The sequence below is a fragment of the Gobius niger genome (genome assembly GCF_951799975.1).
Source record: "Gobius niger genome assembly, chromosome: 4".
NCBI classification, from domain to species: Eukaryota; Metazoa; Chordata; class Actinopteri; order Gobiiformes; family Gobiidae; genus Gobius; species Gobius niger.
In genome coordinates this window covers 28,449,992-28,464,361 of record NC_136855.1, presented here as the reverse complement: position 1 = coordinate 28,464,361, position 14,370 = coordinate 28,449,992, and the positions used below count along the sequence as shown (strand labels likewise).

The following is a 14,370-nucleotide window of genomic DNA, read 5'->3' as shown; positions in this document are numbered from 1 at the left end:
TTAATAGCACATTTTAAAGTTACTGTGCCTGTTTGTCAGGTCAGTTTAGTAAGAAGTCATTCAGTCATTCAACATATTTCTGCACATTGCACTGTGCAATATTTATTTTGTTATATTTTGGGTTAATTTGATAGAAACAAACACAAAAACATGGTGCAACACAGCAGTCACCTGTATATGCACCATAGAGATTATAGCAAAAGTTAATATGCAGCGTTTAGGAGGGCTTTTAAAGACATTAACGGTTTCACAATATTGTCCTATGGTCATACAGTTTTTGGTGATTATTAAAAAATAATATTCAACAGAATTTGGTAGCATACAGCATGCAATCAACAAGTTGCACAACATGAACTTGTGTCTTCCTTCGTCTCATGCTCCACAGGTTGACGTGTTGCCAGTTGTCATCATGTCGCTAATGATACTGCCACTCATTGGAGCCGTGTCCGTATCTGAGGGTCTTGTGGCCATAGCAACTGTCTGCTTGGTCTTTCTGATCCTGCAACATTTTCACACTGAAATCCCCGAGGGGCTCCAGCGTTTGCCTGGACCCAAGTCACTGCCAATCATTGGTAACGTGCTGGAACTGGGTAGCAGACCTTACCTGAGTCTCACTGAAATGGGAAAGCGATACGGAGATGTCTTCCAGATCCAGATTGGCATGCGTCCTGTGGTTGTGCTCAGTGGCAGCGAGACAGTCCGGCAGGCACTCATCAAGCAAGGTGATGATTTTGCTGGAAGACCTGACCTGTACAGCTTTCAGTTCATCAGTGACGGCAAGAGTCTTGCTTTTAGCACAGACCAAGCAGGTGTGTGGCGGGCTCGCAGAAAGCTGGCCTACAGTGCCCTGCGCTCCTTTTCCACCCTTGAGGGCACTACCCCAGAGTACTCATGCATGCTGGAGGAGCATGTCTGCAAAGAGGGACAGTACTTGATCAAGCGGCTTCACTCTATGATGAAGAAAGATGGAAGTTTTGATCCTTTTCGCCACATTGTAGTCTCTGTTGCCAATGTTATCTGTGGGATGTGCTTCGGTCGACGCTATGATCACGATGACCAGGAGCTGGTTGGTTTAGTAAACCTCAGTGATGAGTTTGGCCAGGTGGTTGGCAGTGGAAATCCTGCAGACTTCATTCCTCTTCTTCAGTATATTCCAAGTACAACAATGAAGAAGTTTGTAAACATCAATGACCGATTCACGAATTTTGTTCAAAAGATAGTCAACGAACACTATGCCACCTTTGATAAGGTAATTTCCTTTAATATACCTATGGAAGATTTCAAGTTTGAAGCATTTTTTAAAGTACTGCTGTTTTGTTTTATTAAGGACAAAATTCGAGACATCACTGACTCCCTCATTGATCACTGCGAAGACCGAAAGTTAGATGAAAACTCAAACATTCAGATGTCTGATGAAAAGATAGTAAGCATCGTTAATGACCTGTTTGGAGCTGGTAAGTTCATTAAAGTCAAATCCCGCTAACATGCTGTGCATGCTTGACCATGAAGCCTGGTTAAATTACTGATATTCTCTGCAGGTTTTGATACTGTCTCCACTTGCTTGTCCTGGTCTGTGATGTACATGGTTGCTTATCCAGAAATACAAGGCAGACTTTATCAAGAAATGGGTAAGTACAAGTTACTCCTATTGTGAAACATAATGCATTATGCTGTGCTATATTTCATATTTAACTGTGGATTGTAAAATGTGGAAAAAATTAACTAGGTAATATAGTGTAAACTTCATGTTTATTTTGTACAGAAATAAAGCCTGAATTGAAAGTTAATTTAACTCTGTCTTTCTTTTAGAGGATGTAGTGGGACACAGCCGCTTTCCTCTCATGTCAGATAGATCCAACTTACCCTATCTGGAGGCTTTCATCCTGGAAGTGTTCCGCCACTCATCGTTCCTTCCCTTCACCATCCCTCACTGGTAAGTTATTTCATATTCATGTACTCTGTATTTCTCAGCATATATATATTCATTTTTATGTACTCTGTATTTTTCAGCACCACCAAAAACACATCTCTCAATGGCTACTACATTCCACAAGACACATGTGTCTTTATAAACCAGTGGCAGATCAACCATGATCCGTAAGTGTAATGCTTTTGAGTCATGTACAATTATTGAACAATAATTGTCTTATAAGACTCTGTGACTTGTGAAGTGGAAGGAAAACATTGAATATATAGCTCTAATTATGTCCTGTTTTCTTTCAGTAAACTCTGGAAAGATCCAACCACATTTTACCCAGAGCGTTTCCTGAACAGTGAAGGAACAGAAGTCAACAAGGTGGAAGGGGAGAAAGTGATCACTTTTGGTCTGGGCAAAAGACGCTGCATTGGAGAGGTCATAGCAAGAAATGAAGTCTTCCTCTTCCTGGCAATTCTTATCCAGAACTTTCACTTCCAGAAGGATCCTAATCAGATACTGGACATGACCCCAGAGTATGGGCTGACAATGAAGCATAAACGATGCCATCTGCGAGCCACATTGCGAGCAGAAGAGTAACACAATGTTACTCTACAATTTTGCCAATGTATTATGTAAATGTGTAGGTTGTACCAAACAGCATTTGGAAAACAGCCGGACGAAGTAACTGTGTTAAGACGTGAGACACTGGGTCCCACATTCGAGATAGCCCATAGCTTTACAGGTGTATGTACATTAACTGTATCAATGCCCTTTACAAAGGTTAAAACTTTGCGTGCCTGTGTTTGTGAAGGAAAAGACCATTATACCTTTGAAAGAATGTTTAGCTTAATTGCTTACTCTTTAACTGCAAATGCACAACTAGAGATATATAACCTACCTGTTTGTTACTGGACAGGCAAGCTATTTTCTGACTGGAATTCCTCTGCCATGAAGGATGAAATACTTTTTGTAAATAACCCTTTATAAAATGTATACATAAGGTGAATGCAAAATACTGAAGCCATATTTGTATTTTATCCCAAAATGTGATTTTGTCATGTTTTTTTGTATTTTATTAAGTGTTTTCTATAAAGTCTGTACAAAATACCAAATTAAATTGAACACATTTATAAACAATATAGGCCAATGATTTTGTATGTTGAACAACTATATAAAATTGTAAATAAAGCAATAAAAAGATGTCCAATTCCCCTTTGGTTTATTAATAGGGTATACAATAGCCTCGTTAGTGGAAATTTAGGGAAAGAACTACATCTATGGAGAGAACTAGGCTACATCTATGGAGAGGGTGGAAAACATCAAAACAAAACCACGTGGCACAAAAAGAGGAAGTGACGTAGGCCTTCGATGGGAACGATCCAAACAGCTCTGCACGCAGCGCTTACGGTAAATAGGTTTACCTTTTATTTGTTCTTACATATTTGGTGATTTGAATCATAATGATCAAAAAAGGCGTGTTTTGGTTGTTCGTGGGTAAAAAGCTGTAGAACAATGGTGTCCTCTCGAAGGTGATTTTAGCATAGATGAGATGAGATGTGTTTCTTACATTTACAACCAAACCCCGTGGGCTACCCCCTGTTTCTAGCATTACTTGAGCTGCACAATCTGCCGCTGTCATCACAGTTATCACCTCTTTTCCGGTGTTAGTTTTTCTTTCTTTTCTTTTCTTCTTTTTTTTTCCTGATTCAAGTTCAATCCAAGACAGAACGTCAAGCACGAAACCGTGTTCATCTTTTCAGAAAGAAATTCCACTACACACGTGTAAATAGATGTGCGCGTGCTATAGTAATACACAAAAGCAAGTTCAGTTCAGATTTCCAATGATACATCGGATGCAATACGCTATAAAATCACATGTGCTAATTTTAGCTTCAAGCTTGTGATTTTGCGCTTGATTTTGTGAATCATGTCCTGAGTTTTAAGTGTCTCATCGTGACAATGTTAAAACAGTGTTTAGTCACGACCGTCAACCAAAAATATACTGCTCATTTAGCCTGCTTACTGTATGCCTCATGGACAGTTTATTGTAGCTTCTATCTATCTATTCTATCTATCTTTTGTACACTATGAAAACATTGCCCAAGTACTTGTTTAATTTAAGTTCCAGTGACATACAGAGGCGTTGCAGCTGGACTTGAGGATTGCATCTTTAATGGGGTGCTCGTTCATTTGAACAGTATATGCATTCCTCTCTCCCAAGTTGTAAAAATCTAAATGTGTTCCACAGGCTTCCGGATAAGATAAGGTTTAAAAAAAAAAAAAGAAAAAAAAGAAGCATTTCCATTTGTCAACATCCACTTAGCAGGAAGTCTTCTTGGACTGGCTGATGGCCTCTGCCTCAGGTAGTTGAAGTCAGTTACTTTCCCTCATCATTGGCTAACAAAGGAGATGTCACAGGTCAGGGAAACTAAAGGGTATAATCTTCTGCAGCCCAGTAGTAAAAGGCAGCATTTCCTGATGAGACAATAGATAGATTCAGTGTATGGAAAAAGCAAACATATAACAGGAGTGTTTGTGTTCTAGTGTTATCTAATTACTATGCAATTCATAACAATATGGAAGAATGAAACCTTTTATCTTAGAGGTACACAGGCGTTTTGGCTTGTCAGATTTTCCCAAACTCAGCATGCCACCTCTGTTGCATACTGTTATGATTGGATCAGTCACTCATTTGGTCTCCACTAACATTCCCATAGCGTGCTAAATGCTTGTACCAAAGTTCCTCTTTACACTATGTGTGTGACTAAGATCAATAAACATGCCCCCCTTCCATTCTGTGGCCCCTCCTAAAATGAGGGTTCGTGCCGTGGTGCCCTCTTGTTCTCTCTCTCCTGTCTGCTGGCCGTCCCTCGACCCGGCTCCGCACAGGAAACAGCCCCCCTCTCCACAGGAAGCCCTGTTGTCCCAGTGTGCTCGGAAGGCCAAAGCGATATCAATTGTGGAGGCAATGTTTATCTTTTGAGTTTTTATTTTAATCTCGAGCTTGCAGACTGGTGGTCAGGGAACCCAGGCCTAAATTACATGGGGCCAAAGTGCTGAGTGGCTTGGGCAGGGCTGGTGCTTTCACACGCGATGCCATGCTCCAAAGAAGCCCCCGGCTGCAAACAAGGCACTGCAGGGTGGGACATTGCTTATACAAGATCCTAGATCCAAAAAGTGAATATCTTTCATTGATCTTCATGGGAGAGGATGCTTTGACGAGGATTTGGCACTTTTTGTGAAATTATAAGTAGACTGTATTCAGTATTATGCACTGAACATGCCTAATACCATTAGTCCATTGACAGTCTCTGCTATCCATAGCAATGCAATTTGCTTTTAGAAAATGCTGAGTGAGAATTTGTGGTTTGCAGTCACCCCAGAATTGTTTGAGTACATTTCTCTCAATAAAATCAGTGTTGTTCAGATTATTGTTTTTGTAGTTCAGTACTTGTTATTCATTAGACTGTTTGCCTTGGAGCCCTGCCATGTTCATTCAGCATTCTCATTCATAGCATGACAGAACGTTTCCTTATACTACAAAAAATATCCCATTATTGACTTGCATTATTCCAAAACACTTTGCTTTGACCTGCGACACACAACAGATGTCACCTTTAATATTTATTGCAATTTTTGGACATATTTAGTTACAGAGTATTTATTTGTTTGTTAATAGGTTGGTTTTGTGTAGATAAGGTTATTCTTTGCACATGAATAGAAACACATTTCATTTGACTTGTATTTACCATGCAGGAAAGTCAGAGTGAGAGGGGACCCTGATGTATATCTTTTCATTGATAATAAACATTTACAGACATTCATAGTCATACTTGGCAGTGATTTAGCAATTGTTAGGCTTGTCTTGGGAAGGCAGCTGGGTGTCAGGTTAGCTCTTTGTGGGTTTGTTGCTCTACTACACCAAAAGCCATATTCTGTGGTCGAGGCTACGTCTTGCGTGAGAGTCCAGAGTACCTTGGGTGTCACACTGACAGTAGCGTGCGACGGTGACTCTGTGTCTCTTGGTTAGCGTGAGAGCTTAGGATGGTTGGGGTTGAAGGCCAGGTTTTTCCAGTTTTACTTTTTCTCTGTTCTTTTCTTTTTCTTTGCATGTAGATGTATGTAAACTTTATTGAGTATCATTGACAGTCTCTATGTTTTTAATTCATCATTATTATCAGTATTATTTTTTATAATAATGCCCTTCTTGAGTATACCACATATCTCTTCTAGTTCTGGTATTGTGCTACTGTGAGAGGGTGATACAGGAACTACCAGAACTATTGTGCAAATATGTACGTATGTCGCATAATCACAGTGGATCAACTTATTATTTATTGTGATCAGAAATGCATATATGTAAACACGAAAATAAAGCTAACACAAAAAATACATTAATGCACCTAGCCTATATTCATTTTAGCAAAAAATATGATTAAAGGTTGGAGTAAAAATCTAGTATTTCATTTTTAGTAGCAGCCTGTGAACCATTTAACTATGAAAATATAAATGCTGTCCTAGATTTTGAAACCTTGTTGAGTATCTACATGAGTGAAACAGATTACCCAAGAAGTATGCAAGCAATGAAATGGCTTCATGTTTACATGCTTTCTAGCGTGTGTTGTCCAGACTGCACACTTAACCTATCCTTTACAAAGGCGTATAATCTGGATTCTGGAACCCGGTGTTCTCTCTCGTCTCACTTTTGATAAGCGTGATTGACAGGTAGATTAACAAATCAAAGAAACGTATAGTGCGTCCAACAAGTAATAGTAAATAGAAGTCTCTCATGTACAATGAATAAAAAACTTTAAAAGGCGCAAAAGGTTGAAATAATCATAATTTAGATGTAGAAAATATATGTTTGCAATGCAAGATTTACAGTGATAGTGCAGGTGATAAAGTGACAACGAGGACATTTCACGCGGTTTTACATAGAACTTATTGCACATGAATTACTTTACAGTCGGGTTGCACAGTCTGACAGCAGTGGACGAAGGACTTGCGGTAGCAGGACCTGCCTCAGTTTTCCACTGAAGGAACTGCTTATTTCCTCTATAGTCCGGTGCAGTGGGTTAAAGATGCTGTCCATGATGGATGTGAACTTGGTACCCTCCCGTCGCCCACCTCCTCCACAGAGTCCAAGGAGTGGTCCAGGACAGAGCAGGCCCGCCTGACCAGCTTGTTCAATCTCTTCTTGCCTCACTCTTTGCTGCCCGGGGCCCAGCACAGCAGCGGAGTGGATAGCAGAGGCTACCACAGAGTCATAAAAAGTCCTGAGCAGAGGCCTCCTCAGAAGGTGGAGGTGACTTTGGCCCTTCTTGTACAGGGCGTTGGTGTTGTGGGACTAGTCCAGTTTATTGTTGAGATGAACACCCAGGTACTTGATATTGTCCACCGCCTGGATGTTCAGCGGTGAGTGTGGTCTTCCTACTGAAGTCGATCACCATCTCCTTCGTCTTACTGGTGTTCAAGCACAGGTGGTTGCACTCACCCCAGTTCACAAAGTCCATGATATCCGATTGGTACTCCAGGTCGTTCCCCTCAGACACACAGCCTACAATGGCTGAATCATCGGAGAACTTCTGCAAATGACAGCTGCCCGTGTTGTAAGCAAAGTCCGACGTGTGGAAATTGAAGAGAGACGGAGAGAGGACGGTAGGGGCCTGATATGGGATTGAGGGACTCTTCTGCGTTTGAATAATAGAAATAATAAAACAAAGCACTATTGGTCCTGCAGATGCTTCAGCTTTGTAACAGAACAGGAGTGGCTAGCAAGGCAGGTTGACTACATTTTACTGTATCTTTACGTTTTAGAAATGCATTGTGTGTGTGTGTTCATGCCTGTGTGTCTACTTTTAGAGATTTTTCAGAGATTTTGCTTTGAAATCAATGTTTCCTAAAATTCTTCTTTATTTCGTAGGTTTCTTCAAGCACTGATCACAGGCGCTGAGACACATAATCTTCAGATAAAACATGAAGACTCAGAGGAAATCTGGCTGTGTCCGGCCCGCCGACAGGCCATGTGCCTTAGTTTGCTGAGAACTGAGCAACAGAATCTAAACAGATCATTGTACTCTGGCCTGGTGGAGGTCTGCTCAGGTGAGCCAAAGAGCAAAGTGCATGATGACATAACAGTGTGCCCCCTCCCACCCACTGCTGCTGTTGTGCAATGAATTTTGTAATGTTCATCGGAAAGTGGCTTTTGCTTCTCTTATCAAAACTTTCTGGTGGACATTTCGTTTATTTTGGCCTAAGCGTAAGTTTTCCAACAAACTTTAGAGAACACAACTCTGTTATGTCACTGATTCAATAGTGACAACAGGCTTCTTCTAAATAAAGTCGTTTAGGCCTGGTGATAGTTCTTTTAACTGTACAAAAGTGTTTAAAGGTACATTGTGGAACTTTTTGTGTAAGAAGAAAACACTTTTTATTTGTGATTTGACCTTTCAGTGACCCAAGTGCTGTATGAGAGGTCCGCATGGCGCCTTTACTTTCCACCAGTGGCTTCTATGATGCTCCAGGATCAATTGTTTTTAGAGCTTCTGTTTATTTTTCACTGCTGACCGACCCTCTCATCAGAAAATCTACAAAACAATTGATCCTATCGAGGGCATCGTGAAAGTAAAGGCGCCATGTGCTTAATGCACCTTTAACTCAACAAAAACAACAATGTAGTAGGCCGGCAGTAGATGTGCCTTTGCATCACATATATTCATGTGTAACAGTGCAGACACACAGATCACAAATTAATGTTAATACTTGACATAAAGCCACTCATTTATGTCTACTGGATGTGGGTGTGCAGCATTGAGAGATTAAAACCCATTAGGTGAATGGTATAGTTGTTGATTGGCTATAGTGACACTTACCAGTCTCCCATTGAGAAAAACAGCTGCTGTGAAATTCCTCCTACGGGCTGCATGCACTTCCCATGGTTGTCATCATAATCCCCAGCCTCGGCTCTCTGTAATTAGCATGCCGCTGGAGAACCTTACATAAACAGCACCACTCGAGAAGGAAGAAACAGCTGACCTGAAATCTTTGCGGGTAAACAGATTTCACTCACAAGTGTAACTGTTCAAAAATGTACAGTGTCCATGCACAGTGTGGAAAACAAATGAACGCAATACATTTCAATCCGAGCATGCACTGAGTCTTTGATTGGCTGGTTGTGGTGTCAAGAGCAGGCAACCTATGCTAAAATAAAGAGAATTTAATAATCTATTGACCGAGATGTGTACAGTGTTGACTAAAGCAAGCAAGCAGTTCAGTCTTTACAGGTTAGTTGTTTCATCTTGAAAGGTCAATCTAAGTAAGATCCATCAGGTTTCTTGATAATCCTAATAATACTGTCCATAATAATGTTATGGACATTGGACAGTGAAATTGATTTGTGTTGAGTTTCAATCATGCAGTTGTCAACATGCAGTTTAAACAAGTTCAAGTCATTGAGCACAACAGGGAGGTTGTAGCCCTGTTTAACCCCTAACTACCTCTGTGCAGAAACTCGTCAGACACATATGGCCCATTTCCAGCCAGCGTCTATTACTTTCAGTGCTGTCAGGTACCTTGTCACGGCAGAAGCATTGTTTCCGCCTCAGTTTATTTTACTATGGTTGACAAGGTAGTTTGTTGTTGTGCAAAAGTGGGTGCGTGACTGTTTTTTATCAATGTGTGCATTTCGATAGCGTCATGTTTAGCAGCACCTGGTGGAGAGGTTGAAAACAATTTGGAGCATGCTGGTGGCAGGTTCATCATTTCCTCTGAGCGTGACACTTCAGCAGTTTGCATGTCAAGAGGCAGTCAACTCATGTCACTCTTATCTTTCACTTAGGCTCCAGTTCTCTGTGCTCTGCTATCTTTCCCACTAAAACACATTGCCTGCCTTTTGTTTTGCAGTGCTGAAAGAATAGTGGGAGGGAAACAAGATAAGCAGGAGTTTAACAGAGGCACGACATCACCCTGTGCATTGTGTAATTAGTCATCAATTTATAGTTGTGACTATTTGTACAGGTAAGGTTCTGATGTGGAAAAGGCATGGTGTCTGTGCGTAGACACCATGAGGCCCAGGTGAGTGGTCTGTAGCTGGCCAATACCTCCCAGCAGCTTTGTTTATCAAAAGGCCTGAGCCGCAGCACAGTCGATTTTCATTTATGTAATGTGCTACAGGCAATAGACAGTAAGGTGTGAGCATAGGTTTCTACAGACTTCAGTGATAAGGCTGTATAGTAGATAAGTACTATGCCGAGGAAAAGCACGGGCCCCCCAGGAGAAAGTTACCTCATCTTAGGCGGCACAGTGGCGCAGTGGATATGTGGTAAAGTCCTGTAATAGATATGGCTTAACTTCTTAACCCCCACCTGAACCGAGCACCTTTTCTCCAGTTTGGCTTTACCCAAACCTAAAAGCAGTGAGTTTTGTAGGTCTTTGTAGGCTTTCAAATGAGGCGTTACCCTGGCCTATAGGAGGTAAACATTTAGATTTGGGTAAAGCTGAACTGGAGAAAATGCACTTGGTTAGGGCGGGGTTTAGGAGCTTAAATCCCAATGGAACCCAGAGAATCCTTTTTTTTATATATAATAGTACTCTACAGGGCAAAAGTGTTACAACATCATGTCTCATTATACGCTGAAATGAAAACATAAGGCAGATAAACGATTCATATCAATAATTAAATACAATGAATAAATACATTTATGAACCAAAATGTATTTTAAACCTTTCATAAAGTAGCCAGCTGTGGCAGATTCATATTGTGAGAAAACGCGTGACATTTTTTTCAAGAAATTGAATAAATTGAACCTTCTGATCTGTGAGGCAACAAGCATATTCTATTTAGCTTGTTGTAGTGCATTAAATGATAAGCCGAGCACATTGTCATTGTCAGTCTCCTCTTCTCACATCACGATGAGGGGTGGGATACCTTTGTGGGTTTGTGTGGTTTATGTGTGTCCTAATTTTTGTCACGCTAACCTGTTCTGTATTTTGACTGAACAGGTAGGCATTGTGGGGGGTCCAGCCCAGAGCAAGAGTGAAAAGTTGGGGATTGGTCAAATGTCATGTGACGGTGCGTGTGAACCCAGAGCCCACGGGGAGTAGGCGTCACTTTCTGACTGCCTCATGTTTGTCATGTTTTGTAAAGACTGCCAATCTTGTCTTTGTTCTGACAGACCGCAGTGAAAAACACAGAGGAAAAGGAGAATCTTCCCTGATGGGAACAAGATCAGGTCAGGAGGAGGAGGAAGGGCTCTCCCCCTCTGGGAATGGCTCCTTGTCGAAGGGTAAATAAACAATACACATAAGAAACTGCCCCTAGATATGTGCAAAGGTGTTGATCCACAAGCATATGCATTTGTCCTGAACCTTGAGGTCAGGTTTCTAAGTTCATCTCTGGTTCTCTGCACACTCATGGTTTTCTATATGCAGAGGTGATGACATTCTAATGATCTATACATTGACAATGGGCATCCCAGGCTGGGTTACACCATTTAATGCACTATACTGGGAAACAGTATCCTGAAGTGTTCTTTTCAATTGTGAATATGTTGACTTGCATTGTATTCATGCTGTGAATGTTGTGACTCTCTGCAGCTTTTGTATGAAAAGAATAAAAAACATTTGAGATAAATGACCTCTCTGGAGTACTTTAATCTCTCAGACCCAAACCCCTGCACATTACACCTCTCAGCAAGGATGAGCAATATGGCAAGATCCTGAATCATTATTAAGATTTTATTATTTTTCATGTGCACTTTGATCTTTGAATTGCCTTTATCTGCTGCTTCTGAATGTTCACATTTCACTAGGATGGATTAAATCAGCCTGTCACTCAGAGTGTTTTGGAGGCTAACCACCAACGGGGGATGACGGGGGAAGTGTCTGTGTATAAGAGCATAGAAAATGATGATCTCTCTAAATTAGCAAATTGTCACAGGGATCAGATCACGATTAAAATGTTTATCGTCTTGCAGTAAAGCCCTCCAGTCAGAACTGTCATTCAAATTTCCGTGTCACATTCACTGTCCTTGCATGTTTGTTCGAACAGAACAGGTTTAAAAACGACAATAACAGTGTTAAATAGTGTCATTAATTTGAAATGAAATTCTGTAACTCAGTACTCAATTTGTGTGAATGAATGGTGCTATATAGCTTTAATTCTAAACAACCAATAGAACCTCTCAAAAACAAAAACAATACAACAGGAACGTCAAGTGACACATAGCCGAAACTGTCAGGTATGAAATAACACACAGGTCTGGCTACACGAACATATTGTCAAAAGTAAAACAAAGAAATGTACTGAAATGTACTCTCTGGTTTCCAAAGCAAATGAAGTACTGTATTTTATTGTTTTAAACCTGCTAAGAGGACATCGATCTCAAAACAAGTGGACTTGGCCTACATATTTACAAACCTAGTCTTCATTTTTATCCGCAGCTTTACAATTGGTTTAGTTTCTCATGTTCAAAGAGTCTTCTAAAGCTCATATAACAAACAGGTTTACAGCCTTAGATCTTTTTATCGGTGCACTTCAAGTATTACCTGTGGGTCTCAAATTTACAGTAGGCTCAGCTTGGTTTGAATTAGTGTTGTATAACAAGGCGCACAATAGTGTTCCTTTGTTTACCATCAAGTTATGTGTGAAGGATTTATTCAGTTTGACTTTTATGTTTATGTAGGTTTTCTTTAGGTGTCTATAGGCTCACTCTAAACATTTATATGAAGAGGCTATTAGTTAAAAGTTGTCACCAGTGGAAAAAAGCTGTGGAAAGGTTTCTACTGGGACTGTTAAAATGTCTACTGTAGCCAGGCATTCTTGTAAGCAGAAGGTAAATGTTGCCCTCTTGTGGACTTTTATTAACATTTAACAGTAATGTGTTTAATATTATTAGCTATTGTAAACAACTTTTTGTCCGTTGTTTGGTGTGAACTCTAGGGCTACAACAGTGGCAGTGGGGGTGACAGTGGCACAGATGGTAGAGAGGGTCGTCTCATGATCGGAAGGTCGGGGGTTCGAATCCCACCTCCTGAAAGTGCACAGTGTCGTTGTGTCCTTGGGCAAGACACTTCACCCACATTGCCCCCAGTGTCTGCGTACATTGGTGTATGAATGAGAGTATGAATGGGTGAGTGGATCCTTGCTGTAAAGCGCTTTGAGTGCCTAATGTAGGTGGAAAAGCGCTATATAAGTTGAGACCATTTACCATTTACCATTTATTTATTTAAAGGGACAATGCATATCAATAACCATATACGTGTAAACATGCCAGCATTGGCCAACAGCTACTTTCCATCTGTAGTCCCTGGCAGATCAAGAAAATACAAAGACACAGTGTACAACAATTATGACAAAAGCTCATCATACAGATCATCCACACAATTCAACTCTTGAGACTTGAAACTCAAGAACAAGAGTCAATGGTTTCATGTCTGGTTCCTCTTCAGCCAACATTTAACCCCTTAACTCCCACCTGAACCGAGCACATTTTCTCCAGTTTGGCTTTACCCCAGTCCAAAAGCTTCTGGAAAAAAGCTGTGAAAATAGCAACAAAACTGAAACGAAAACAATGATGGAAATGTGACAGAAGTGAGAAAACATTGAGAAAAAAGTGACGAAAAATTTATGAAAAAGTCAAAAATGTCACAAGAAATTGACAAAAAATTCACGAAAAATGACAAAAATGTGACAAAAAATGACCAAAAAATGATAAAAAATTGACGAAAAATTAACAAAAATGTGACAAAAATGTGACAAAAAATACAAAAAAATACAAAAATATGATAAAAATGTGACAAAAAAATTGACAAAAAAAGACAAAAAAATTACAAAAAATTGACAAAAATGTGATTAAAAAAATGACGAAAAAATGACAAAAATGTGACAAAAAATGACCCAAAAAAATGACAAAAATGTGACAAAAAATGACATCAAAAAATGACAAAAAATTTACAAAAATGAGTTGACTTCCCAACAAAAAAATGGTGGAAAAAAAATCTGATGACATGAGGAAAAAGATCCTCTCGGTTCAGGCGGGAGTTAAGAGGTTAAGTTTAGTTTTAAATGTTATGAATGTGGTACAGTCTCTTATGTCTTATGTGATATGATAGTCACTTTTACTTTTCAGACATTATTTCACCTTGTTAGGCTGTGTATGCAACAATTCCCTTGAGTTGTCTTAAAAACTTAATTCCATTCTATCTTCTGTATATTCCTGTGTGCTGTGTGTTACTATTTAAACTTTTAAATTTATTTCACTGCGCATTGTACTATTTTCTGCGCATGTGCCGGTAACTGTGCATGTGACAAATAAACCCTTATCCTCTATTCTCTAGGACACATTTCAAAAGAAGTGAAAACGAAATATTCATTCATATTGAAACATCTCCTGTTATAGGCATGAAATACTGGTATACAACTAAAATGGCAATGAAATGCTAATAATAGGCAT

At 40.0% G+C, this 14,370-nt stretch overlaps 1 protein-coding gene and 1 long non-coding RNA gene across 3 annotated transcripts; both read left to right on the top strand.

Annotated features, from left to right (window-relative positions):
* The first annotated feature begins 389 nt into the window (after positions 1 to 389).
* On the top strand, positions 390 to 3,053 carry cyp1a (cytochrome P450, family 1, subfamily A). Its single transcript, XM_079555405.1, has 6 exons — positions 390 to 1,249; positions 1,328 to 1,454; positions 1,539 to 1,628; positions 1,810 to 1,933; positions 2,011 to 2,097; positions 2,224 to 3,053. Exons 1-6 carry the CDS (start codon positions 410 to 412, stop codon positions 2,513 to 2,515), a joined length of 1,560 nt encoding a protein of 519 aa, XP_079411531.1. The 5' UTR covers positions 390 to 409; the 3' UTR covers positions 2,516 to 3,053.
* Positions 3,054 to 7,315: 4,262 nt separating this feature from the next.
* On the top strand, positions 7,316 to 11,506 carry LOC306962208. 2 transcript variants are annotated; one of them, XR_013792813.1, is made up of 3 exons: positions 7,316 to 8,020; positions 10,919 to 10,988; positions 11,092 to 11,505. It is a non-coding gene; the product is annotated as an uncharacterized lncRNA (long non-coding RNA). The 2 variants fall into 2 exon arrangements; XR_013792812.1 differs by lacking the exon at positions 7,316 to 8,020 and adding an exon at positions 8,836 to 8,968 and having other exon boundaries at positions 11,092 to 11,506.
* Positions 11,507 to 14,370: the final 2,864 nt, after the last annotated feature.